The sequence below is a fragment of the Lasiodiplodia theobromae genome (assembly GCF_012971845.1).
Source record: "Lasiodiplodia theobromae strain AM2As chromosome Unknown scaffold_19, whole genome shotgun sequence".
Classification (NCBI taxonomy): Eukaryota; Fungi; Ascomycota; class Dothideomycetes; order Botryosphaeriales; family Botryosphaeriaceae; genus Lasiodiplodia; species Lasiodiplodia theobromae.
Genome location: NW_023336398.1, coordinates 843,367 through 870,129, shown reverse-complemented (window position 1 = coordinate 870,129; position 26,763 = coordinate 843,367). Strand labels below are relative to the sequence as shown.

The 26,763-nt window shown below is 52.5% G+C and overlaps 10 protein-coding genes across 10 annotated transcripts; 5 read left to right on the top strand and 5 right to left on the bottom strand.

Annotated features, from left to right (window-relative positions):
• Positions 1-619: 619 nt before the first annotated feature.
• LTHEOB_6757 (uncharacterized protein) lies at positions 620-1,966 on the top strand (the record flags this gene model as incomplete). The annotated part of the gene is made up of 1 exon (XM_035516048.1): positions 620-1,966. The coding sequence occupies one exon, from the start codon at positions 620-622 to the stop codon at positions 1,964-1,966; it is 1,347 nt and encodes a 448-aa protein (XP_035372792.1).
• A 107-nt stretch (positions 1,967-2,073) lies between these two features.
• LTHEOB_6756 (Ankyrin repeat protein) lies at positions 2,074-4,375 on the top strand (the record flags this gene model as incomplete). Its single annotated transcript, XM_035516047.1, has 4 exons — positions 2,074-2,301; positions 2,377-3,016; positions 3,672-3,877; positions 3,929-4,375. 4 exons carry the CDS (start codon positions 2,074-2,076, stop codon positions 4,373-4,375), a joined length of 1,521 nt encoding a protein of 506 aa, XP_035372791.1.
• A 376-nt stretch (positions 4,376-4,751) lies between these two features.
• On the top strand, positions 4,752-5,802 carry LTHEOB_6755 (Porphobilinogen deaminase; the record flags this gene model as incomplete). Its single annotated transcript, XM_035516046.1, has 2 exons — positions 4,752-5,019; positions 5,066-5,802. 2 exons carry the CDS (start codon positions 4,752-4,754, stop codon positions 5,800-5,802), a joined length of 1,005 nt encoding a protein of 334 aa, XP_035372790.1.
• Positions 5,803-9,553: 3,751 nt separating this feature from the next.
• On the bottom strand, positions 9,554-10,218 carry LTHEOB_6754 (uncharacterized protein; the record flags this gene model as incomplete). Its single annotated transcript, XM_035516045.1, has 2 exons — positions 9,554-9,648; positions 9,702-10,218. The coding sequence occupies 2 exons, from the start codon at positions 10,216-10,218 to the stop codon at positions 9,554-9,556; spliced, it is 612 nt and encodes a 203-aa protein (XP_035372789.1).
• Positions 10,219-10,752: 534 nt separating this feature from the next.
• LTHEOB_6753 (uncharacterized protein) lies at positions 10,753-11,775 on the top strand (the record flags this gene model as incomplete). Its single annotated transcript, XM_035516044.1, has 1 exon — positions 10,753-11,775. The coding sequence occupies one exon, from the start codon at positions 10,753-10,755 to the stop codon at positions 11,773-11,775; it is 1,023 nt and encodes a 340-aa protein (XP_035372788.1).
• Positions 11,776-12,881: 1,106 nt separating this feature from the next.
• LTHEOB_6752 (Hydrolase) lies at positions 12,882-13,211 on the top strand (the record flags this gene model as incomplete). Its single annotated transcript, XM_035516043.1, has 1 exon — positions 12,882-13,211. The coding sequence occupies one exon, from the start codon at positions 12,882-12,884 to the stop codon at positions 13,209-13,211; it is 330 nt and encodes a 109-aa protein (XP_035372787.1).
• Positions 13,212-14,977: 1,766 nt separating this feature from the next.
• Positions 14,978-16,312, bottom strand: LTHEOB_6751 (Kinase suppressor of Ras 2 protein; the record flags this gene model as incomplete). The annotated part of the gene is made up of 4 exons (XM_035516042.1): positions 14,978-15,516; positions 15,568-15,655; positions 15,706-16,158; positions 16,214-16,312. The coding sequence occupies 4 exons, from the start codon at positions 16,310-16,312 to the stop codon at positions 14,978-14,980; spliced, it is 1,179 nt and encodes a 392-aa protein (XP_035372786.1).
• A 3,401-nt stretch (positions 16,313-19,713) lies between these two features.
• Positions 19,714-20,251, bottom strand: LTHEOB_6750 (Peptide-N4-(N-acetyl-beta-glucosaminyl)asparagine amidase A; the record flags this gene model as incomplete). The annotated part of the gene is made up of 2 exons (XM_035516041.1): positions 19,714-19,990; positions 20,046-20,251. The coding sequence occupies 2 exons, from the start codon at positions 20,249-20,251 to the stop codon at positions 19,714-19,716; spliced, it is 483 nt and encodes a 160-aa protein (XP_035372785.1).
• Positions 20,252-21,078: 827 nt separating this feature from the next.
• LTHEOB_6749 (uncharacterized protein) lies at positions 21,079-22,031 on the bottom strand (the record flags this gene model as incomplete). Its single annotated transcript, XM_035516039.1, has 2 exons — positions 21,079-21,799; positions 21,898-22,031. The coding sequence occupies 2 exons, from the start codon at positions 22,029-22,031 to the stop codon at positions 21,079-21,081; spliced, it is 855 nt and encodes a 284-aa protein (XP_035372784.1).
• A 1,232-nt stretch (positions 22,032-23,263) lies between these two features.
• Positions 23,264-25,049, bottom strand: LTHEOB_6748 (Chromo domain-containing protein; the record flags this gene model as incomplete). Its single annotated transcript, XM_035516038.1, has 3 exons — positions 23,264-23,274; positions 23,334-23,479; positions 23,545-25,049. 3 exons carry the CDS (start codon positions 25,047-25,049, stop codon positions 23,264-23,266), a joined length of 1,662 nt encoding a protein of 553 aa, XP_035372783.1.
• Positions 25,050-26,763: the final 1,714 nt, after the last annotated feature.

Below are 26,763 nucleotides of genomic sequence, written 5' to 3'. Positions count from 1 at the left end.
ATCAACGAAAATGAAGTGCCATACCGAAAATACCCTCTACTGGCCGAAGAAATTGATGCAAATATCGTGCTCCAATGCCTTCCTCCTCTCAATTTCTTGGGCAAAATTTCCTCCCATTTGCCCCATGTACCAGGCGTGCGATCGAAGCAGCTGTTATAGGTCTTTCAGACACGGCCGCGGCGAACAAACTCGTCAGGCAGGCGCGCATGCCCACAGCACAAACAGCGCTGCGTGGCGGGACACATGGTGGAGTAGCAACGAAGATCGATCAGTGAGGCAGGCAGGCAGGCAGGTGCGTGCACGGGCGTGGGGGAGCAGGTAGTAGAAGCTTCCATTTGAATGACCAAATACGTCATTTCACTTTTCAAGCGCCAATCAGAGTGATTGAAGGTGACGTAATACGTTGCGGGAGCAACACCCGCTGCTGCGCTAATATCCAGGCGTCGTTTGCCTCTGCTACTTTCAACTCCAGCCTCCGTTGACCCACCCCATCAGCCCGCCACAGTGACCGTCACTGTCACTGATCGGTATATTAATTGACCGCGTCACACTGAACTTCAACAATTCGGCTCATTCTACGTTAACTGATGTGGCATAGTGGGTAAGGTCGAACTTTACAATGACAGGATCCTCAAGCTCTTCCCTCGACTCTGAGGAGTATGAGGTCGACAAACTCGTCGATCGTCGTCGCTCTACGACGGACCCGAACACCTACGACTACAAGATTCGCTGGAAGCACTACGACTCGGACGATGATACTTGGGAGAACGAGAAAGACATCAGTGCGCCTGTTCTTCTCATGGCTTACGATGCCACCCATCCAAGAACCCCTCTTGGTTCTCCCATGCCCGAGGTTTCCGACACGTCCGCGGAGTCGGATACTTCCGCAGCCTCGGAAATTACCACCTCACCGAAAGTCCCGCAGTCACCCGGCTCCATTCCCTCGTCGCTCCGCGCAGCAACCTCTCCCCAATCCGATGCTGAACCACCGCTTGAAGTAGGCGACAACTGGATTTCTCGTGTCATGGATGTGCGAAAGCTTTCCAGTGGTCGGATCCGATACCTCATTCAGTTCACGGATGATTTGGGCGGGGAATATGAATGGAGGGACGAGTCCGAGGTGGGAACACACTTGAGAATGTTGTTTTTTCGTGGACACTATGACCAAGAAAATCAACTCAATCCAGTGACCGTCGTGGATAACGTTGCAGTTCAGGAGGAGAAGGAGTCCGAGGAGGATGGGGAGGGAGAGGAAAGGAAGAAGTCCGAAGAAGAGGAGCAGGCACAGACACAGAAGATTGATGATATGAGGAAGAGTCCCGTTTCGCAGCAAGTCACTCAGCCGCAAGGCACAACACCAAGTCGGGCGATAACGCCTTCCATGGCGGCTAGCCCTGCCCCAATTGCACGTCTCACAGTGGTTGGCGCAGGACCTAGTGGGGCTCCTGACCCTTACGACTCCTCAGAACCTTCCAGCAGCTCTGAGTCCGAACTTTCGGAAAGCGAAGATCTGGACAACCTTCAAGGCGGGCACCATAGCGATGATGACAAGAGTTCAGAGGTGTCGGAAGACTCCGATGACGAGCATGGAGAAGAAAACGAGGATGAGGATGAGGACGAGGATGAAGAAGATGACCAGGATCTTCGCAGCCAAGCCTTTCAGAACATATCCCAGTCCCAGCAACAAGTAGCCATCCTATCAACACCTACGCCAGTGCCGGCCTTGCCATCAGCCAACAAGTACGCTAATTACTTGCATAACGACTTCTACCAGCTCCTTTCGCACGTTTGGGACGATTGCAAGGACATGCACGGCGCCTTGAACCAAAGCAAAAAGATGGATTTCCTCTACGTCGGGTTTCGGATCCTTGCTTCGGTTCCGAAGGAGTTGCTTGAGGCTGTTGTGGACGGAAACGTATCACTACTCAAGAGGGACCTCCGAGACAACCGCCCAAATGATCCTTGACACGGCAAATGGAGAAGTGGGACGATAGAGCTGCAGCCCAGCCGTCCATCTATCAGCGCATCCTGGTGCATGAGAAAACTAAGCAGTCTCCCACGCGCACCGAGCTTATGAAAGTCATTCGCAATCTCCGGCAGTATGGACGCAAGGGTCGTGGAACTATGGAGAGGAAAATTGATTCCCTGGTCGGAAATTGGAAAGAGGATCGTCTGCGGTACGCTCCTGATGTTGATTATCATGAGCGTCAATTCCAGAATGCGAAAACGGCCAAGGACAAGAACGAACAGGCGAAGAAGAAGCAAAGTGCGGCAAACAGGCGGAAGAGCTTCTTCCAGAAAGTTGATGAGTTTTGTGACAAGGCGGAAAGTCGCTTAAAGAAGTTGCCCCAGAACATGTGAAACAAACCTCTGAAGAATCCCTGGAAGTATATCGGTTTCGCGAAGAATTCCGAAGAGCGTAATGAGAAGCAGCACAACAAACATGTCAACTCTTCACCGTTGGTGATGCTTGTCGAGGCCACGGCGATGTACACACTCAACGTGGCCGCCAAGAGCTATCTAGGTCCGTATCGGATGGAGTGGTCGGTGGTTGCGTACATCAGCGGCCCAGATGAAGCCACGCCATCGGAAATCATCATGGCAGTCATCAGTGAAGGCTACTGGTTTACCGGTGCTGGATTGGCAATCGAGGACTCCGGCAAGAGTAATGATGTGACCGACTTGGATAAGAAATGGAGTCGATTCAGCACTTGGACAGGGAGTAACACGAAGTACTACGAAAGGATGAAGGAGCAGAATGACCTGATAGAGACTAAGCGCAACCTGCGTTTTGTCATCAAGACTCATGAAGCAGCAGCTGAGGCACGGGCTCGGGGTGGCCAAGAGGGAGTTGAGCGTGAGATTAAACGCCAGCTGCTCGCCCGCGCCATTATCGGACACCAGACGATATCGGAGGGAGGCAAGGAAGCACCCTTGAAAGCTGGGCAGGTACGAACCAGCAGTTCCGACGACACCTCGAAGTCCTCCATGGACGGAAAGAAATCGACGAATGAAGGTAAGTCAATAACCATCTCTACCGAGATATGTAATTACCCCTCGCACCATACCACCATGCCGCCTCTTAGAATCGATGGGGCTGCCAATCGGCGTGTAAAGCTATATACATCAATGTTCGAATGGAATAGCACTAATATGTAATAGGTGAGAGTGATCGCACGGGTTCTAAAACCGGCGAAAGCCATAGCGATAAGGATGGCGAGATGGAGATTGACAGTGAAGAGTAGTGTTTGTTGAGAGCACATGATCGTGGGAATTGTGAAATGGAAGAATGAAGGAATGGCGGTTTTTTGGTAGAACCTTTTTAGTTCAACTCAACATCTCTTTATAGCACAAACTTCGATGCTCTCAGTACTGGCCTTGTAGCGAAGATTGCCAGTGGATCAAGTACCCGCTCTGGAACTAGCAAAAACAGCGCTTTCTCACGCGCAAGGGAAATTTTGGCCGATAAGATCGAATAACAGTCAAGACTTGATCTCAAGCAGGGTGACCGCCCGTTACATTTTTTTTGCATTCACAGGAGGAAGCTGCGCTGCAGGCCCGCACAGACCTCTTCAATGCTTCCGCTGAGCTCGACCAACTTCGCCACCTCCACCTTAAAAACAAACACCCAGCCCGCTCGCTCTTCCTGACACATGCACCTCACAGACAAGGCTCGCCGCCGCCTGCATCGGACATGATGGACATCAACGAAGAAGAGAGCCCTCCTCCGTCTTCAGAAGATACGACGAGCGACAACGAAGCATGCTCCCCTTCACCTTGGGAAGACGTGACGAGCGATGAGGAAAATGGCTCACCTCCACCTTCAGAAGATGTGACGAGTCTCAACGAAAAAGATGGCTTACCTTACTTCCCAAAGGTATGCGCTATAACAGCAACTCCTCGTACTATGGCTAATCAACAAGAATAGGCAGGAGAGTCAGAGTCAAAGGCAGCGCAGCGCCTGGTCAATGAAGCGTACCTGAACGCGTTCGAACTATGCAGGCCATCGCATTATTTCATGCTCACTGATCCTATCTCTGAGGCAACGATGCAAATATTCAAAGAGAAGAACGATGATGCGATCGAACGACTTTGGGCCATCGGATCCAACGACTTGGAGATTGCCACGGTCAAAGTGTACTTCTGCAAGCTTGGATCATACTTCCGTTATCTCATTTACGGACCCTCCGTCTCCACTCAGGATATCCGTACCTTCTATGACTACTTGGAACGTGCTTTGCAAAAGGCTGAACGCAAGCACAAGCGCCGACCTAACGAGAAGCGTGGAGAGGGTATTGGAAGCAAAGCGAAGGGAGTTATGAGGTTCCTGAGGGCAGCACTGGTGATTGCAGATAGCAAGGCTTATAAGGCGTGAAGGCATTCTCCCTAGCAGGCACACTGGCAATTCATGCATTCTTTCCTACGAAATTTTGTACCAACCTGCGCTCAAAATGTTGGTGTTCCCCCACCCGCTACCCGGCGATTTGGCGCGGCCACGACATGGCCGGAAACACAAGCGACCGGCAGATTCTACACAGTCAAAGACCAGCGTGAATTTTTCCTCAGAAAAGGCAGAGCTCGCCGTCGGCTGCAATACCCCACTCTACACGCGAAAAGTGCCAACGCCAGACCCGCTTTTTCGCATCCTACAGTAACGAGGTGTATAGAAACGGACACCGGCTGCCGTTGAAGTTCGCGCAAAATTTAAAGACGCCCACCCCAGCGTGTCACCAGTCTTTCAACCCGCACCAATGTCAACCCCACAGCCCACCGCAACGCCGCCTGTGCGCATCGGCACTCGCCGGTCGCGCCTCGCCATGGTCCAGACCGAAGGCGTGCGCGACAGCCTTGTCCGCTCGGCGCCGGGCCGGGTATTCGAGATCGAAGCGCTGCGCACCCTCGGCGACAAGGACAAGGTCACGGCGCTCTATGAATTTGGCGCCAAGAGCTTGTGGACGTCAGAGCTCGAGGAGCTGCTGGTGTCGGGCAAGCTGGACGTCGTCGTGCATTGCCTGAAGGGTAAGTAGGCCGCCGTCGCCTCTCGCTCCCGCCCTCACCGCTGCAGACATGCCCACGAGGCTGCCCGACACGTGCGAGCTGGGCGTCATCCCCGCGCGCGACGACCCGCGCGACGCCCTGGTCGTCAAGGCCGGCCTGCCGTACAAAGACCTGCAGAGCCTGCCTGCCGGCTCCGTCGTGGGCACCTCGTCGGTGCGCCGTTCGGCCCAGCTGCGTCGCCTGTACCCGGGCCTGCAATTCGCCAACCTGCGTGGAAACGTCGAGACGCGCCTGGCCAAGGTCGACGCGCCTGACGGCGAATACGCCTGCATGGTCATGTCGGCTGCCGGCCTGCAGCGCATTGGACTCGCCCACCGCATCACCCAGTATCTGGGCTCCCGCGACGGTGGCATCTTCCACGCCGTCGGCCAGGGCGCCCTTGGCCTCGAGATCCGCAAGGGCGACACCGCCATGCTCGAGCTACTCAGCCCGCTCGTCGACCATTCTGCGACTCTGGCGTGCCTTGCCGAGCGCAGTCTCATGCGTGAGCTCGAGGGAGGTTGCAGCGTTCCCATTGGCGTCGAGACTGAATGGCTTGGTAGCCCCGAGGATCGCGTGCTGCGTATGAGGGCCATCGTCGTGAGTCTTGACGGCTCTCAGAGCGTTGAAAACTCCATCGACGCTGAGGTGCGTACCGAGGACGCTGCAGAGGAGCTTGGCAAGACGCTGGCTACTAGGCTACTCCAGGCTGGTGCTGAGGCAATCTTGAAAGATATCAACAAAAACAGGCCCCCGAAAGATTGAGCACGAAGCACTCTTTCTTTGCATTTCAGTGGAGCGTATTGCCATCCTGTTTGCCTGGCAATGTAAGAGAAAGGGAAAAGACGGGCTTATATGCTTTTTAGATGCACCGTGTCTGCTTTGAAAGAATAACCTGTACTGCTGCAAAAATAATGGCATTGAGATCACCATTGATATGGATTCATCTTGATGCTGACAACGCCTCTGATCTAGATTATTTATCCTGTCGTCTGATGCACTAACGGCTAAGCAGACAGCAATGGAACAATTGACCGTGGAAAGACGACCCACCCAAGCCATCGCCCAGCCATGAATTAAAGAGAAGGAACGCTCCGTCTCACCAACTTGCTGAGTATACCTGTTGGTGTCGGCCTTTACACGATCAATTCATGCACCACAGCCCTCTGGATAGGAGAAGCAGCCATACATTGCAGTGTATAAGGCACCTAGGCAACATTAATACCTTCATGCGCTGGTGAGGTGGCCGAGTTGGTTATGGCGCCAGGTTAAGGTGTTAGCTTAACAAGTTTCCTGGTGGGGCAACCCGCGCGAGTTCGAGTCTCGTCCTCATCAATATACCTTTTTCTTTTTGCTCCAGCCTGTTATTCCCATATACAGAAGCGGCTGTGGGATGAAAAATTTTGGATGGCGCGGCTGGAGGTCGGACCGAGGATCGGATCGGGCCGAGAGGTGTGGGATTGGTCAGGGTGACAGAAGAACGATTCGTACATAAACTTTCGTATATACGACTTCGATATCTTGTGTCTTTTATTTTACACTTTAAAGAGGAGCGCCTGGTATGTATATCCGGCCGCTTGTTCCATCTTGAATCAAACTCTTCTGATATGTTTGCCCTGAGATCGATGACTCCAGAGAGATCCACAGCCTCGCTGCTTAACGATGACTTTAAAGGAGTTATAAAATCTGAGCGCTTGACAACAAGATCATCGCTAAGGTCCTTATAGAAGGGATGGTCTACATCCCGTACGCAAGGCGTCTAATGGACACCATAACCTGGAACCCGTTGGTAGCCGACAATTACGTTTAATGCAGGTGCTACAGCATTAAACTGCCGGATTGGCGTTATAGATGCGATCTGACGTGCATGAGCCTCCATAGACGCCATGTGGCGAATCATGAGACTGGCACCAGATCTAGAAAGGTGGCCGCATCACTCGTTGGTAAGAAAATCTGCAAACCGCGCCGTGCAGCAGACGTTTGAAGTTGTTTGATTCCGCCACGCGCGAAAGCGGGGACGTGCAGCCCGGCCTCGGCTTTTGTTTACAGAGGAAGCAAATGATTCGCTTGCCGCTATGGTGCGTACAGGGGGTCATTTCCAGCCGAACATTGCTTTCTAAACTTGCCCTATGTCTTATACCGTGGCACATCGGTGCCACAACTACAAGTGTCAGGTCTACCTATTGACTAGTGTCCGGAGGCATGTAGAGGAGACGAGCAACCGCTGGCGTGCTGAGAATCAGAGTCTGGAATTTAGCCTCGCGGGACATGTGAGGTGAGTAAGGAATTACTAATGTAAGCAGAGTTTCTTCTTCTTAAGATGTATGACTTAAAGGGTTTCTTATAAGTATACATCGAGACAGCTATAATAAAGGCAACGAGGTCCCGGTAGGATGGATACGTGCTATGAATAAAGCTATACCAATTAGTACGCTCGCTTAAGTAGACATGGCTAAGTATAAGAAAGGTAATAATAGGTAGCTATTAGTAATTAGATGCGTTAAAGTCGACACTTATACCCTATAAAATGTTTAAATTTTGCAAAGAAAAACTTTCGCTCATGTATACCGCCACATTGGCGAGTGGCGCAACCGACAACTTCAAACGTCTTCAGTGCGACGCGGGAAGAAGATATTTTTTTTATCCGCCAATACGCACGTCGATCTTTTCTAAATCACCTACGTATTCAACCAATAGCGCGAGTTTGCTTTTCTCCGCACCCTACGCCTACTTTTGGTCAAGTTGATCAAGTGTGAGCAACTCCGTCGTCCCAGCATACTTCTCGAGTCGCCAAGTCCCGTATCTGACAAAGGCCTTCAGACAAGCGGAGCTGCAAACGGCGACTCTGATGGGCCTGCCTGCACGCTTCTCAATCCATTCGTGACGCATTCGGCAACTTCAAACGTCTACTGTGCGGCGCGATTTGCAGATTCTCTTACGTTCAAGCGATCAAGCAGACTATGTGCACGTCGGCGACGGTGATGATTCGCGCGATCGGCCGACATCCTCCGTCAAATAAAGCACCTGCGTGAAATGCTCTTCCCAGCCAATGAGCCAGCCTTCACATGTGAGCGCAGCGGCACAATTCAGCGTGAAGCTTGGGTTCGCTTATAATTGCCGTCATTTTCTTACCGGTGGAAGGAATCCGTTCCATGTGCGGGATCTCGGGCCGGAGTCTTCTAGGCCAAGACGGCGTAAGCGATGAAAAAAGTTGGTCATGTCGGCTTCAGAAGTCCGAGATGCGAGGCAGAGAGGTCGAATTAGGCATGAGACTAGGGACGTGACTAGGGAGGAGCGACTAACGCGACGCAGAAAGTCATGGAGCATGCTGATGGGCCGCTTTAAGCTCGGGCTCGGAGTCCGCTCCGCGAGGTACCCAGGAAGGAACGTGACCGCTTGTTGCGTCCCATCAGTATGCGAAATATGTTCTGGCGGTGACGAGAAGTTCTTTCCAGTAAGGTTGAATTGAGAGAGGGAAAATGTAGGTAGTTCTTGCGCTATTCATCCCCCGATCGTTACATGCCTTGTTGAAAGATGGTATTATGCTCGCTGGTACTCTGAGACATGCGACGAAACTTGAGCGGAGAGATTCGTTAGCTGGGTCTTGGCCGTCAGCCAGCCTTGATGGTTGGCTTACAGGCACACAATTCTTGGCACCTGCATTGCTGATAAACGTTCACCGGGCTCAGCGCGCATCTCAATTGGCAATTGGACATCTTGTCCAAGGTATTTCTTCGAGATTTGTTTACGTCATTTTGCCGCCGGTCCATTGGACGACGCCTCGCATTTGTCGGTCTCCAACGACGGCCTGATCTACCGTGGATGCTTGTCAATATTGACATAACTCTCCCAGAGCCTTTGGTGAATGCTGGCCCTGAATGGAAGGTATGATCAGGGAAAATGGAGGAAAAGCCTGTCCTGCTTGTCAGAACAGTAACGCGTTCCAGTTGACGCATCCCCACTCTCCACACCCCCCTTTCAACTCCGCCCATGTCAGTACGCTCCTATAATGGCTAATATACTCTGAGGATTAGCGGAACATTGTTTGAAGGGATGATTGGTATTTAAATGCACATCAAAGAAGGCCAAAGAACTTTGATTCATGAGTATGATTATCTCTGTCCTCTTTACGGGTCTTGCTCTACCTCTGGTTGCATCTCTTGAATGCAAGTGTAGTGATGACGGGTACCTCGGCGTGAGAAGGTACAGCGAAGGAATAATGTGAGACCCAAAACTTTCCAATTGCAACCCGTGACCAAGAGATATGCCAAAACGCAAGAGGGCGTAGGTACTCAGTGGGACTGTAATTGTTGTATCATTGGTCCGGCCTTGTACCACAGCGATCTGGAGAGATGCCCTCAGGATTTGGCCATGGAATGTTGAATGACTGGGCTGGTTGGAACTTCGAAAGAACTGCTGCGCTTTGTGTGGTAGCAAGACAGACGTGTGGAAGTGTTGATAGTTGTTGCACGTAGAGGATCAAGCCGCTAGCCTCAAGAGCAGTATCATGACTTGTTTAATCAAGCGAAGGGTTTCTAAAAGGGACACCACGATCATTGGCGCTGTTTTTGGCCGCCGAAGTTGATACCGGGTGCTCATGAGTACCTGCGCCTTCGAGTAGTCAACAGCTGAAAAAAGCATTAGGGGAGCACATGAAGCCTCACTGGGCTCTTCGCCGTGGCGCTTGACCATGGAAGGTTGTTCTGGAGTTGAGAGAGATGGCTGGTCTGAGCGGGAAAGACCAGCACCTGGAGCTTGGCTGTCCTTGGTAATCGCCAACTTTTCAAGAGAGGTTGCGGGTTCATCTTCCTCGAATACCAAGAGCTCTCGCGCTAATTTGGCAGCATAATCCCGTTCGCACCTCTCGATGTCACGTATCCGACTTTCGAGGGCCTGGATCCAGGCGCGAACGGCGCCGGTGGGCCTGCGTTTGCGTTCATCGTCGCTGAGCAGGTCGTATGCCGCGTCGAGCTCGGCAATCATGTCCTTTTTCTCTGTGTAAAGGTTGCGAACGGGCGATGGAGTCCCACCAGGGCGGGTGAGGGTCGCGATGGCGGTGCCGTACTTCTTTTCGCGCAGACGGTCGCGCTCCACTGAGCGGTGATAAGCTACGCTCACACGAGCGCCAAAGTTCGGGTCGTACCCGTCAGTGGGTGTATCGGATGCCGTCGATTTAAGCATGGTGAGATGTGGGTGTAATGTTGAAGAAGTTATGTCGGACGTTGCCGGCGATCGGGCGGAGGACTCTTTGTTGACGCGCTTTCCATTTTGGGAAGGTAACCGGCTGTTGCTGTGCCTGCACTCCGCGGACGACAACTCGAGCGAGGACTTCAATTTCCCTTGTCCAGGGTTTCAAATAGTCATGCATCAACTTGAGCCAAGCACGACGACATGCTGAGGCAGAAGACAGTGGCTTCGGAAAGGGACTCGCAGTGCCGCAAATCCAATCCTCTGCGACCTATGAATCCATCATCATCATCTGCGGCGCAGGAGATCGCTCCTGCGAGCACGGCCTAGGCTTTTACTCCGCGCGACCAGCACCCATTTCTGGCGGTGAGACATTCGGCGGGCGGCGACAGGTAGGTGTTGGGCGCGCCTGCCTTTGCGGGCATGCCTGCCGTTTGTGCGCCAACATCAGGTCGCATCGCCAGGCAACCAACCTCAGTTCGTCATCGCGAGGCAGCCAACCTCACCACCTCCATCATCACTATCACCATGGTCGCACCTACGATCCGCGTCCGTCCCGCGCAACGCGTGCCCGAACACATCGTTGGCGTCGAAACCGTCTCCACCGATCCCCGCCATGTCGTGCATTTCCGTCATCCCGCCTACCCAACTGCGAAGAACCGCCTCTTCAGCCTGCTCGCCCTAGACCACCCCACGGGCGGTATCAATTTCACCACTGCTCACACCGCCTGCGACATCATGGCCGGCAACCGCTTCGACGGCTACCTAAGCCTCACTGCCACCGGAAAGCCCATTGTTGCTGACTCTTATTCTGTGCTGACCGGCTCTGACTACTTCTTCTGCGTCCCTCCACCCAAGGGAACCACTGAACCCTACAAATACCCTGTAGTCCCCAACTTCACCGAGTGGCGCTTCCCTCACGGCAAACTGCCGTCTGCATGGGCTGCCTGTTACACTCCGCTCCAGGACACCGCCTCCATCACAGGCGCGACGGACATCTCAACCAAGGTACATGTGCGCGATGCCTCGTGCCGTATGAGCGCGCATGCCCACCTCTGCGAGCCGACGTACCTGCTTCCAGTCCACATTGACAGCTGGTTCGAAGAGAACGATATGCATCGTTATGTCAGCGACCACCGGTTTGCCAACATCCATGACGTTGCCAACCGGCTGCTCTTACGCCGGGATCTGAGCACCGCCTTCTCTATGTGTCAACTCACCTTTGTCCCTAAGGCCGGCGACCTCGTCACGACCCTGCTCACGCCATCGACGGAGCTCGCCATGCTCTACCACAACACCGAAGTGCTCCCTCTGCGAGGCGTGGCGATCGAGTTCCTATTCTCCCGCTTCGCTTCGTGCATATTCCCTATGCTCGATGGATTCCTTGCCAGTGGAGTTGAGAGGTTGTTGCTGGTGTCTTCGGAGTCGGGCACGTCGGAGCCTAAGGCGACGTGCGCTCACAATTGCCAAAATTACCGCTGGCTCAAGCCCAAGAATCAGGATGATACTGATATGGAGGATGAGGATATAGACGATGATGATGATTTCTGAATAGCAAATGGGTGGGGCTGTTTCATCTACGGACAGGCTGTTGATGCTCCTGTATGTATGGAACCTCAGCGTGTCTAATTTCAAGTGCACCTGGTCAAGAATGTTTGCTATTCGACCTTTTTGCAGCAATACGTGGTGTCATACCATGAGTATCGTCCTGATTACTCAAGAAAATTCCTTAATTCTACACCTTTATGCATCAGAGGGCATTTTGTTCTCATTATTTGAGAAGCTGATGGAGAATCGTTCTGCTCATGCACTAAGCGCTGAAAAAAATTAGAGAATCTTACTTGCTTCCATCAGCTCTTGCCTGCGATGCTATATTTCGATGTGTTTGGCGGTAGAAACACTAGTTATTATCTAAACTCGGCTTCGCCTTCATATCCTTAAGCAAATCGTCTAGAGGCTTTCTGGACTTCTTATTTTCCACATTCTAGGCGTTTAGGGCAATAATAGGCGCATCCGAAATACTATTTACATCGCAATTGCGGAAATTGTGAATACTCATTCCTTTCTCAGCAGCACCACGACACACTTCGTATTCCATACCACCTCATCCATCATATTGTTCACGCGCACTAGCGTCAAGATTCTGGGGGTGTTGACCAGACATAAACATTCGCACATAAGACTCGCTCAAGTAGCCCTGCCAATTGTAGTTAACCCTTCATGTCACTCCTCGGAATATCTCGTTTAATGATGCTGCCAGACAGCCCGGCGCTTCCGATTGCTAAGATTATGCATCATCTTCGTCAAGCGCCATTGAACAGCCATGCAACACCAAGCGAGTAACCCACTTCTATGAATTCAGGTATGTCTGCGAGGCTGATCCAGCAACGATGTTCTGGCTCAACTGACCTTTATCCGTGGTGAATGCAGGCAAGAGCATCGGCACGAAGCGTCTACTCGAGCTACATTGCTTATCAACAAGACACCTCTCACATTTTCGAACAACGTGGACAAGACTTTGATTATTCATGTACAATGCAGACACCGTTACTATATAAGAGCTCCATAGACGATAGTACTCTAATACGCTGCAAAGTAGTGAGACGAACGGGGATCCGACAATCGACCGTAACTCACGATTCACGAACCCTACCATCATGTCCGACGCCAATCAGCAAAAGCCCGAGGAATCACTGTTCGGTACCACCCAGGAGGTCGACCAGGTGACCATGGAAGATGCCATGGGAATTCTGAAGAATCTGCGCAAAGCTATCAACCGCATTTGTGACGAGATCGAGATGCTGGCAAGGATTGCTCCACACAACGGCAGCCTCCCAGCTATCATCGCTCAGGCTGCTGTTGCTGACGACCGTGTTATTTTCTTCATGCGGCTCAGAGCCGATGTCTGGTCCGACTACAACAGACTTTCCGGCCTACTTACCGCAGCTATCAGGCTTCGAAACGACCTTATCAGCGGAATGTCCTAGATTAGCTACGCCACATTCCGTCGTAAAAGTCAACGTGAGGAAGAACACTTAGTGGCTTCTATTTTCTAGCAGAAACTGTTGTAGGTGGCTCGACGGCAGTGGTATTTAAAGATGCTTGGACTTCGCAGTAGGTCCCCGATAGCTAAAAAATACATGCTTGATAATTTGCTTAACATCTCGGTGACGTCCATCATGTACGGATAGACTACGGGTGGCATCTGTAGATACGACAAAGGTGTTTTCTTTTCTAAAAGGTTATAATAAGAAATGTGAAGTCCTTCTATTTGTGCTGGTACGTCAAGGGCAAAACTAGTACTTTCCCCGCTTTTACTCTCTAACTCTTCTTAGCTCTCTTCTATCCCCTCTTCATCTCTATCTCCTGCGACGACCACGGCCATACCGAACACCTACTCCCCCCCATTCTCGCCTAAGATTGTTCGTCATGGACCTAATCATATTGTCGTACGTATGAGCGCTTGAGTTTGCTGATCTATAGTTGTAAAAACTTTCAGGCGCCCTCGCAGGTGTTGCTCTTCGTGTAGCCTTCTTTTCTCTAGGTTTTTTTGCTTCAGACTTTGTTTCATTGAGCCTCCTCACTTTGGGATTCGTCTCTTTGGGCTTCTCTGTAGGCTTCTCCAGGTCCGCAGCTCCTTTGTAGTCCAAAGTGCTACTACTTTCTGGGACGACCGGACGCACGTCGGAAACAACATTCGCTTTGTGTGCCTCATTAAAGTCCTCCTTCTCATCCAGTGAAAGCTTACGTTTGGTCTTTGTTGTTCGAATTGCGGGAACGAGCGTCTCCCCTTTGTCAACATCCGACGTTTCTTTGTTTTTTGACAGCACCTGAGGCCCAGTGCTCTTTGCCTCCTCCTCAGGGGTATGAATTGCCTTCTCTTTGTCTTCTTTATTACTTTCCGACGTGTGAGTACCGTCTGGTTCAAGCTGACGACTAGTGCTTCTTGTACGCCTCGAGAGAACAGGTGCTGTATCTTGTGTGCCTTTTGGACCATCACCATGCTTCTCCTTCTCATCGGTTGCTTTTCTATCGTTTTCATTGATCTGGTGTTCGACAATGCTGGTCGACCTGGTGGGAGGTGGTGTTTTCTTCATCTTCGTTTCTCCCTTCTTTTCGGGGAATTCTTGACTGTCCAGCTTCGGTCTCTTTACATCTTCTACCGCCTCAACGGAAACCGATTTTCTCTTCTTTGTAGCTTTCGTCTCGTTGCTTGATGTAGTGTTGCCCTCTGGGAGAGCACGGTCGGGCATGGTAAGCATGGCTTGCTGCCAACCAGAAGTACCCTTATCAGACATGGCAATAAACTCTGATGTGATTATGTCGGTTTTCTACCAGGGCTTGGGGTTGAAAAAAGCGCGTTAGATGAAATTGGAGACTGAGTAAGGGATGTGTCGGGCGGTCTATCTTATATTTTTATAGCTAGAAGCCGGTCATGTGGCTTTTTCTTTGTTGTACTTCGGAGAAAGAAAAGGCTCACATGTTGGAAAAGCTTTTCTGCCGCGATTTAAAAGAGTAGGGCACTTAATACCCGAATGCGGGCAGAAATAGCTCACTAGGACAGAATAAAGAGAAAGGAAATCGATCCCCTGAATGCCCTTGGGAAAATCGACAGCACAATGCAATCACCATTGCTTGAGTCCCCGGAAATGGCATTCCAAACGGCCATATAGAACGTATCGGAGATTATCAACTAAAATCCTTCAACTGGTGCCAGGTATCCCGATACCAATGCCTTGGTAACAGTCCAGTCTTAAGAGATACCCCCGGCTAGTGCTTGAGCCTTAGACCACAGGTCCTCTGCGCGAGATATCATTTCCTCGTCCTGTAGCTCATAAATGACCTCATTCTTGAGTGTATTTGCTAGCCAAGCTGCCAAATAAGCATGGCCCATACTCTCATCCATTGCGTTGAATATATCGCAGAATTCCCGGAAAGCATCTTCGGGTGAAGCATGATAACGCAGGAAGCGAGCGTAGTCCAATCTTAGATTCAGAAGGTCAAAGTCAGATGAGTCACGGTGTAAGTAGGATGTCTCGATGGCGTCTCTATACAGCTGAAGGGCGCCTGGCCCAATGGTCTCGCCGGACACGGCATGATGATCTTCTGCAAGGTACGCGGCTTTTTGTTTCATGAGACACATCGTAGATGATACGTCAGAGAGGTCAGGAGTCGGATAGCGTTCTTCATGATCTATCGTCTGCATGAGAAGGCCGAAGGCGTCGTGGCGCTGACCCTTGCTCGCCAGATGAGTTGCCATGTGGAGGGAAAGGGCTGGGATAGGCGATGGAACTGCCTGTTGGAGATCGCGAATATGTTCGGGGGAAAGCCATCGACTCATACTTAGTAGACCGGCAAGGACATGTTGAACGTCTCGGCTGGGAACATCTGGGCCAAGGTTTCCAAGTCTCTTGGTAATCATGGTGGTTGCCTGTGTCATAGTCAGTGTCCTGGCTTCGAAGCGGCGGGGAAAAATCGAACCTCAGATGAATCAACGCGGTCAAACATCTCATTGAGTGAGTCACGGTCGTTGCAAGTCTCCGAGTACCAAAGTTTGTCATTGAGCTCAGACTTGAATACAGCGTTACTGAGGTCAATGAGTATAGGGAAATTGCCCTCTAGAATAACGTTGTTTGGCCTGATGTCTCCGTGGGCAAGCTCGGCATTATTGTGGAGTATGTCAAGCGTGTGGTGGAGGTGGTCTCGAAGTTCATTCCGCTTAGGCTTTGAAAGTTTGGTGATGACCATTGCAAGATTATCACCGTAAAGACGTTGCAGTTGGAGAGCTGGTAGGAGTTGGTAGTTGTAGTGGTTAGGTAGGTCGTCTACGAGACCTTCGAGTCGACAGATCCGACTACGAAGCGACGGTACCATGGAGATGGCATGGTAGGCACGGCATTCGTTTTCAAGAGCCTTTTGTTCATTGTGCCTGAACTGAGTGGACATGGGTTAGCGGATGGATAGCATGGAGCGGGCGGTGGAAGAATACCATCTTGATAGCATACTCTGCCCCGGCGATTTGCGCCTCGAAAACAACGCCAAAACATCCTTCGCCAAGAGCGGCAATGATGCGAATGGCTGGAGCCATGGTGAGTGTTGGATGAGGATCAAGATGATAGGTTGGCAAAATGTTGAAGAGTCGAAAGCAGTGAAGACGTGCGGTTTTTTATGGAAGAGGAGAGAAGGTGAAGTCGGGCTGTCCCGTACCCAGCGGCATTCCAATGGCTAAACCAGGCCATCCATTCGATAACACTTAAACGGCTCTTTCGCACTCATTTCCTGCACTTCTGCCATGAATTCTGTGATTCACAGGGAACAATCACGGCCTCATAATCACTGGCACGATTTACGCAAATAGTGAGCTACCCTCTTAGATCGACACAAGAGAGTTCGACTATCTACCAACCTCGGATGTGTGGGCTTTGACTAATGGGCGCTTTAGGAAAACTCCCATCAGACAAGCATCAAGAGCACCATTCTATCGGCGTCAGATGCCACCACGTGTTTATCGTTTTGCTTCACATTCGAACTTGCCAAGGTGAGAAACGGGAAGGTGACTGGAAAACTCTGTTTGATGGCGCTTCGAATGTCATTACTTGTCCTTTGTTTTGGCAAGAACTTCGCGGCCAACGTCTACATTAATAGTGACCAAAACAATTTCCGTCGCCTTAACGACTTTGAGTGTTGGTGATCCTCACGGGCGAAAGCGAAGTGAATGTAGAACAGGCATTTCTGGTTGTTTCAAGGTCTCGGGCGGTAATGAGTATCGATATATTATTAGCTACTCACTTGAGACACCACTTTCAACATACATTACTGCGCGAAGTTTGCCGATTGCCTCAACATGGAAACCTTCTTGTGCTGGTAGTGGCTTTGTCGACCACATGAACACCGATACTATGGGGCACTGCTTTCAAAGTGCTTCATGAATTCATGCACTACCCACTAGTCACCACGAACCCACCAGGCCGACGAGTCGCGGATTTCGTCTATAGTGCATGGAGCTGCTACAACCCCACGAAGGGCAGTAAGCTGCTGAATCAGGCCAATCTCAGTCACAACGCGGACAGCTGGACCTGGTACGCCTTATACATTTACCTCACCAAGGTAAGTGGAAGAGTGTTTTCCAACTCGCGTGGTCCCCAGGACAACTGACCGCAGCTGTGAGAGAAGGTGGGGTGAGGTTTGTGGGATCCTTTTTGGATTGTCGACAAACAGCCTGAAGAAATGTTTGCGCGACAATAAGGTGTTGCATGTACGACAAACTTTTGGTACCGGCGCCGACATCGCCGAGAATATCGACACCGAGACCATGACCCGCGCAGTACGACTTGGGCATGGTCGCAGCGAAGACTCTGACAGAGGCGATGCCGATAATAGGCGGGAGTTGGACTGTGCCACGGCGGTGCTGCTTCGCCCCGACGCGCTCGCAGGGTTGGCTGGAAAAATTTGTGGCTGTAGGGCGCTGGTACCGCCTGTCGAAGGAAGCGTAAGTCCAATCCGACTCGATTTTCCTACAAAGCCCACGAGCGTAAGAAAAAGGTGGCATTGCTGCAACCGAGGCGAGTTGGACTTACTATTTACGGCAGTGTCTTGTTACCAGAGCATGGCTCTGATACTGCTTGTCGTTTATGCAGAAGGGGGCGAGACTTCTGTAAGCACATCCCGGTTGAGCAGGCTCCCAGAATGGAAATGAATGCGAAAGCAACGAAGTGGTGCAGGACTCCTATTTAAACCCAACATTTTCTCTCAAGCTCGGGAGTAAAGATGATGATGAGCCGTAGTTTGTAGATTGAAGAGAAATATGGCCTTCAAAAGCAATATGCCAACCGTTTATACAAAAGGCGGGAGAGACGTTGGCAAATAGAACAACCAAGCAGTGTTTCCCGAGAACAAGAAATGTGCCGTGTATTTCACAGTAGTGACATGATGACAGGCTTCGCGATTTCATTGTATCCAATGGGGTGTATGAAAGTGGGCATAAACAAGGCACATAAGACTCAAACAAGATTACAGTGGTGAGAAGCGGAGCGGAGGCGGGTACAAGTGGTGACGGCGTGCATCGATGATTGGCTATTGCAATATGAAGTGCGGGGGTGGGGAAGCAGCTCTCCGGTCCACTTCGTAGGACCAAAACCTACCCGTAGGCAAGCTGGGAGCATAGGAGGAGAAATATTTGTAATTTTAAAGCAAGGTGCCGCTTTAATTAATCGTCCCACACAACGGCCAATAAGCGCGGGTTCAGCTGTGAGGTCCATGGTGCTCGTGCTCTTCCTCGCTGTTCCTATAGTACGCTTCCGACGGGAAGATCTGCAGACTTAGCTGTAGCCCGACGCAGCGGGATGAAAAAGCACATGGTTAGAGCTCTGCAGGCGTAGGGAGTGCTTAGCTGATGCGAGATACGGCAACATGCAAGGCTCTCGACGAATGAATTGGCGCCGCGGAGGTAACACGCATCAGCCTTGGCCATGCGACGTTCAATCTTTCTCAGCTACACGACCGGCTCGATGGTTCTCGCGCTAGCCGGTTTCGGCAACGTGCACCAACTTCGTTCAGCTGCTACGGGTGGCCGCATTAGCGCGCGTTACACCGGCCTATCGTATGAGCACTCGCGTCATGGCATGGCACGCTGCGGGGATCCGTCTGCTACCGCTTTTCACGCCACACTCATGCCAGCTGTCGGACATCTGCAGTACATGGCTGCACAGTATGCTCGACGAGTCCAGGAATATTCGCCATCAAATTGAAACCCATCGTCTCTTCCTGGCCTCAGACAAATGCACAGGACTAACCTTTTCTACTTTACCGAGCGTGTGGCTGCACAACCGGCAACCTACCGTCTAACCCCACGCCGAAACAGTTCGCATGCACGCCTCTTTCCCAATGGCACGGACCGCTCCCGCATTCCTCCTGCCGCCGCAGCAGTCCTGTCTCCCCAGTCCTCCCCCACATCGCCGCGCCCACCGCTCTCACCACCAGCTATTCCAGCACCAAAAACAACATCGCCAACTGCTTCTCCTGCCGCACACGCACCCCGACCATCACGGTGGCCACATCGCTGGGGTTTAGTGAATGGTAGTGGGAGCTTGCCGATAGATAGTATCGGCATCCATGGCTCGGTTCTGAGTTGGCGTGGGTGCTTCGATTCGAGATGTAGAAGTAACGGTGGATGGTGAGGTGAGGGCATTTGTTTAATCATCTGCATGGCCGCCGGAACACTGCCACAATTCTACTTGGTAGGTGGTCATCGGCGAAGAATACATGAAAGCACTTTGCAATCGCATCATCGTCAGGCTATGAAGTTCAAAGGAGTCTCGATTCCTAGGAAATCCTGATGTGCTGTCCTCTCCAGTATGACTTGTCTGAGCCACCACTTTTCAATACTTCTGCTTGACCAACTTGCTCGACAAAGCTACTGTACCATCTCGAGTCTTGTTCTATGCTTTGTCTGGTGTCGTGATGGTCTTGGAAAACGGCAGCGCTGATGACTCACTCGTGCTGCGAAGTCAGCTCCGGAGCGTTCTTGACCAAGCCAATGATGGACCTGAGGCGCTCCTTCCTCTCAAACAGCAGACCATCGCGCTTGCCATCGAGGTGATCGAGAATGGTGTCGACAGCATTTGCGGTGAGACGGCCGATGTCGTCGACGGTGGCGGGGAAGCCGGGAATGGGCTTAAAGTTGACAATGGAGCGCAGATGAGCAAGGTTGCGGTCACCGCTGAAGATGAGCTTGTTGTTGTAGTGAATCGCGTGGTAGTTGTCGACCCTGTTCGTACGTGTAATCGGGAAAAACAAAGGGCTTAGTGCGAGGGGTAGCGTACAGGGCAAACTTCAAAAGCATTTCGTTCCTGATGGCAATGATGCTGTCGAAGCTGAGCCTGAACTGATCCCAGATGGCGTTCACCTCGCGGCGGAGGTCGGTTGACGCGTCGTTATTGAGCGCATTGACCTCGTTGCGGAGAGCGACTATCTCTTGACGCATCTGAGAAAGCTCGTTGGTGACATGAGACACCCAGGCTGGATCCATGATGGCACTGTCTGGATGGTGGAGTGAGGTGCCTGCGTGGCGATGTTTTGGTTGCAACGGCCGGCGAGTGACGCAGAATATTTATCCACGCGTCGCTCGCAAAGCGCCGGTTTTACGATTTGCCGACCCCGGAAGCAGGGCGGAAACGTAAAGCGCGCCTCTCGCCTGTGGATTCGAACGGAAGCGTAGCTCTGCTTCCACGTCGCCGCGACTCTCGCCCATGCACGCGGCAGTGGAGGCTTCGGGATCCACGCTACTACTACTAAGATTTCCTCTCGTCTTGCAATGCGTGATTGGGCCCAAAGTGACTGTGTTCAGAGCAGCATATGCACACGCGTCTCGAACCAGGCACCTACATCAACGCTCTCCGCAGAACTAGTTCGGCGGCTTGTACGACAGACGCTGTCCACACAAAAACTCGCATTCAGTGCGACATGGACGCTGAACTCAGCCGCGCTGTTGGTCGCCCTGGTGCAGTGTTTAGTAGCGCTGCCTGAGAAAAGTGGACCGGGTGGCTGGCGGATCGAGCGGCTCGATCCGGCGGCCCGCAGGCGCTAGCGCTGGCAATCAAGGACCGGGGTGGCATGCAGGGTGCAGGGGAGACGGAATGTGCCAGCTGCGTGAGCGGTGGTGATATCACCGCTTAATCTGGAAGAATAGAGGGGTCGGTCGTAATTGTGGTAGCAAGCTATACCAACACACAAGCCGTTGGTCTTATGGCAAAGCGTGCCCGACAGGCTGCTTTTCACTCTGTAGGTGTAGTTTGTACATTACGTGACGTTTGACATGTTTCTGTAAGTGTAAAATCAATCGTGTACGAGCGACCACTACCACGCCGCAGCACCATCATACTTCAGTCCCAGCTCAAGCACCTCTGCTTCCCCACCAACACTGTTTTTGTCCATACCGCCACCCAACTCCACTTCCGCAGTACCCACACTGCCGTGCTCCAGTCCCATAGCAGACCCGACCCCAATCTCATTATCTTGCCATTCCACCACCTCCTCGCCCTTCGCCGATACTGTCTCATCCGAATCATACACGTCCTCTCCACCACAACTGCCACCAGCAACCCCACCAACCACAGCCCCAACCAACCCCACCCCAGCCACACACTCCCCCACTCTCCTCTTCTTCGCGCCTCTAACCTTCCCCTCTTCTTCCGCAATGGAATCAAGCTCTGCCGTTCGCTGAGGAGGCACATCCCACCCTTTCCACCGCGTCTGCGTAGCGGCATCGACGACCCACCGGACGAGGCTGGGCGAGAAGATGTAGGACTGCTTGGGGTCGCTGTCTTGCGCTGTAGGAGCGTTGCTGGCGGCCAGGACGCGGGTGGGAGAAATGGATGCGGAGAAATGGGTGGCGTAGACGGGGAGGCCGTGGAATGACGTCTCGGTGGTACGGCCGTTGTACGGAACCTCGGTTGGAAGGATGGTGAATGTGGCGTCCGCGGGCGCGGTGATGAATGTACTGATGGCAGGAGGAGAGAACGTGAGAAGGTTCGAAGAGCGGTGAGCTTTGATATCGTGAATCTCTTCGTCGGTGCTGCTTGAAGTGCGGCGCGGTTAGTTGTGCCATCGGAGTTGGGCCAAAAAGAAAGGTGGAGTTAAGAGGAGTGGAACAGGCAGGCGAGGAATTGCACATACAACAAAGGTGGGAGTGGGTTGTGAGTGCTTCCTTCGCAGAAACGCTTTTGCGGACCTGTAACAGGCTCGGTGGAGTCATTCTGGTCATGGATGGGCAAAGAAGTTGCCGTGGGAAGTGCGGCGGGTTGCTCCATTGTCTGGTTGGTGTGACCAACTTCTTCTGTGGGGTATTGTGGCGTGAGGTGAGACATGGCTACCTGTGGGGTCAGATCTGGCGTTCTCTGAACTTCAGAAGTATCGAGAAATTATATAGATCTTGCACGAAAGTGTTGATCGGCTGAACAGCTCTCTGTTGTCTCAAACGAGTAAGTATGCCAAGCTCCGGACTTCCCTGAGCCTGGTCGAGTTTCCAACGCCTGACGTTATCACACAACGGCAGAGCCGTTGCACAGCAGGAACAGGCATCTTGCTGGGGCAATGAACTGCGGGAGATTGCTGCAGCGATGTTTGAGATCACGCTCAACGGGGTGCATGTTGTTGACATATGCAGGATCTCCCGCCGTTTCGCGACACCCGAAAACGGCGCAAAGAATGCACCGGCGTTATCTAGAGCGACCATCAGCTCTTACAGATCAGCTTAATGAGGGCCTTGGCAAATTCTTGTCTATTATATTAGATTCTGCTATCTGTTTTAAGTCCTTATCCACTGAACCTCGTCCGTCATCTTACCTGTCCTGTCGTATCAAGAGGCGTGATTCAAGCCGGTAAGCAAAGCGCACGTCTCTTTTTCAAAAGGAAGGCGCGACATCACAGTGGCAGGCGCCAGCTCGGCTGAGTTGTGACACTAGCAAATGTTTTTAGGCATAGTTGCGGGGTCAGTGTCACCAGTCCGAGCGTTTGCAGTTCCCAAGGCCTCGTTGCAGGATATAGGCGCATACCAATAGCAGCGCTTCAGTATACTCAATAAAAAGCAAAGTGGTGCCAAAGAAGTGCAGGCAGAATTCATCATCAAAATTAGTCTGAATGGTTAATATTGCAGGGGCTCTGGAGTCTGAAATCTCGTCTTTTTCAAGTTGAGGAGATTAGCCATTTACCGCACGCTAGTCCGAGGCCTCTGTCGCTGTGCAACATGTTCCTGCAAATACGACGTGCAGCCAGGCTGCACTCTATCACACGATCCTACCCACTCTTCCGGAAAACCAGATGAGCTGAGCCGGAGTGCGAGGCCCGTCTTACTGATGATGCGGCTGCGCGGGAAAGACAGCCGGCAATACCGTGGACTCTGCGATATTCTGATACCAACGTGCCCAAACTCTATAGATCGGCGAGTAGCCTTCGGCCTTTCGAGCCGTACGTAACAACCGTTCGGGTGCGAGAGTAGCATTCTTCCCAGAAGGACCACGTATTTTCAAGTCCTGGAGCGTTCCTAATCTGTTGCTGTGCGATTATCGAGTTAGCTGAATTCGCAGTGTTGTGGGTTGTGCCCGGTTTCTCACTTGTGTGGGGTTCCATGGTAACATCGCCGGCGACGGGAGCAGCAGTGTGTACCATGGTGGAAGATGGCGTATATGAACCCTCTTCTTCATCTTCTTCGTCCTCGTCTTCGTCTCTACGTGGAGTCACTGGTCCGATTGGGAGAGAGCTGCCAGGGACTGTCAGCTCCAAGAGGCTTCGGGGGAGAAGACGGAAGGGGAAAGATGCACATACGGGGAGTGTTGCCTCTGCTCTTCCTCGCGCAGCACCTCCATTACCATCTCCGATAATCCTGCTGTGGCTGGAGACACCTCGGGTGGCTTCTGCGCCGGCTCTTTCAGTCGCTTCGGCGTCTCCTCTGGCCACTTCGGCGTCTCCTCTGACCACTTCGGCGTCTCTACCGGCTGCTTCGACGTCTCTACCGGCTGCTTTGACGTCTCTACCGGCTGCTTTGACGTCTCCTCAGGCTGCTTTGACGTCTCCCCAGGCCGCTTCGTATCCTTCTGCTGCCGCCACTCAGCCACCACGTCCTTCGAGACGTTTCCTTTCGGCTCCCAGGTATCCTCGAACTTCTCTCCAGTCGTCGGATCGTCCTCCCACGCCACGAGATATTGGCGCTTGCGTTCACCGACGATTGCCCTTACGGAATAAACATTGTCGTCCGGTTCTTCCTGTTGCTGTTCGTCCTGGCTCTCATGTGCCTTCTTCGCCGGCTGCTTTCGCTGCTTCGTCGACGCCTTCTGCGACATGCCTTTCTGCTGCCGACGCCATTCGGCCACCAGGTCCCGCGACACGTAGCTCTTCGGCTCCCAGGTATCTTCATATTCCTCTCCGGTAACAGGGTCCTTCTCCCACGCGACGCGGTACTGCCGCGGCCGCTCGCCGGTGATGGCTCTTGCGGGGAAGACTTGTTCGGAAGGAGACTCCAACGGGGGCTCAGCGGGTTGGCGGCGCTGCCTCTTGTTATTTTGCTGGGGTTGCGATCGAGTAGCAGTGGACCAAGGCTTGGCCTTGTCAGCAGCGGCATCAGTGTCGCGCTTGCGCTTGAGGTTGCGGCCCAAAGGTTCACGTAGCCTGCTCTGCTGAGCTTCATGGCCGGCATCGGACTTGTGTTTGCTGTCTTGGGTTGAAGGCGGACCAGTCTGGTTCTTTTTTCGTACTTCCCGGTGCTGAGCTTCCGTGCCAATGCGCTGCTCTCGCGTGCGGAGTGGGCGGTTCGATGCTGTGGCCTTTTGTGCTGTCGCATTGCGGGCAGTGTTCCGTTGTACCTTGCTCTGGCCAGCCGTGACCTGGCTCCGCGCCTCAGCCTGTCCAGCCTTAGCCTGCTCGGCCCTGCCCTTTGCTTTCTTCCCCTCCCACTCACGCTTCAGCGCCGCGTTCGCAGAGCGCTTTGGCTCCCATGTCGGCTCGTACGCCGCGCCAGTTGCCGGATCGACGCCCTCCCAGTCGATCAGATACTGCGACCCTTCCTCGTCGATGATGGCGCGCGCTTCGTAAAATTCCGGCGTCTCGAGAGCAGGAGCAGCCATTGATGTCGATCCTGTGCGCGTCGCGGTGCCGCGTCTCTTGTTTGTGTCCTTGAAAGTCTTGGGCGGAACGGAGGACGATGATGGAGGCGGCGGCGCGGTAGCATTGCGGACGCGTGAGGCGCGTTGGGTGGTTGCAGGTGTGGCGGATGCGGATGTGGGGGCGCTGCGCGTAGCTTTTGCTGCGCGGGCAGCGGCGGCGATCTGCGCCATAGTTGAGGAGAGGCTGTGGCAGGGTTGAGTGGGTGGTCGGTGATGATGGTGGAGGTGGTGGGACTTGGGGTGGACGCGTTTGTAAGCTTATTTTTGCGGGGGCCCGCGTGTCACTCGCTTGGCTTCCGGCGCGACGCAGCCATTGGCCAATCATCTGCTTGGGACGCATACCATTTGCGATCAATGCGACAATTGAAGCTGACTGGTGCAGGTTGATAAACAGAAAGGGAGGGCTTGAAGGATAAGAGAGCCGCTCAACTCCGAAGCGCTTTTGGGGAGGGAAGATTTCAGAGCTCGGGCCATGCCATGTGCCGGACGGAGGTCATGTCTGGCGTGGGAGACAGAGCACCGGCATGAAGTTTACACTTAGGTGGTCAGCAAAAGCCATAGTAGACTTATTAACACCTCCACAAACCTTCTGTCCTCCAAAAGAAAACTTCCCTCTCACGATAACCATCGCAACCAAAGCTCGAGATTCTCACATAGCCCACTTGTCTGACACCCTGCAAGGCATCATTCCTCCGCCTCTCCACACCAGCCTCACTACCAGCCGTTGCTTTCGGGACTTCAAGCTTGATACCATGGAGCAAGCGACCAACGACACGGACATATCTACCATTATGATCGATATCCACGTCAGCTTCCTCACCTTGATTGATCATTGGCTCAACTTGATCGTCACTTCCTGCACACTTCTCGGCCGCGTTATTTAGCTCCTCATTCTCTGTGCTGTGAAGCCTGTCCTACTCTTCTTTGGAGTCTTTCTCCTCTACCTCATTCTTCTCAGCTTTCTTTTGCCGGCGCCGCCCCCTCCGTCTCGGCCGCAGGGTCGTGCTCGACGCACGTATCCTCAACGCAAAGTTCGTGGCTGAGGCTCTGACCTACTCCGAGATGATGCCCACAAGCAGAAACAGTGACATCATGGGATAACTTCGGAGCTGTTTCGACGTGGTGGTCTTTGAGAAGCCTTCCATCAACAGAACCAGGGACCCGCAACCGTGATGGGTGGTGGGGAAAGACGGCGACTGGACTAACAAGTAATGATGGATGGGTACCTGAATCCCTGTCGTGCGCGTTCCCGAATGCAAGGCCACAGTCGAGTAGTAACAATGGAGCGAGCCTCTCAATTTGCTTTGTGTACACTTCGCGATGGGATACTGACCTTGAAGAACATTCAAGACATTGCCTGAAGCGACAGTCGCGGTATAGACTACAGGGAACGGACCACTGCAGCTCCTCAAGCTCTTCCATCGATGTGTCTTTGGTGTCGTACAGTTCTTATCGATAAGACTTCTGGGAATCTGCCTACCTTCAACTGCCTTCGACAATATTTGTTGATCAATACAATCTCGAGCGAGGGGCAGCCACAGGAGAACAAAGGATATTGAAGGAGTTTTCTTGATGGCAAAGGCAATTACTAAGTAAGAGTGGAAGTTTGTTGGGCCGAGTGAAGTACGTTGTTAGTTGGCTAGCCACCTGATTGGTCACTTCCATCACCATGAGCCAGCCAGCTGGAAACTATTCTCATTGGTCACTTCCACCGTCGATGCTGTCGAACTTTTGATCTTGAGCCAGCCAAATCATTAAACTCAACAGCCAAAGCGGATTCTTCCCGTATCCGGAATATGCAAACCGGAAATCTTAGATCTCATTGGTCAATTTGAAATGATGCATGGGCTGACTCCACGGGCGATCGGGAAAGCGTGAAGGAGCG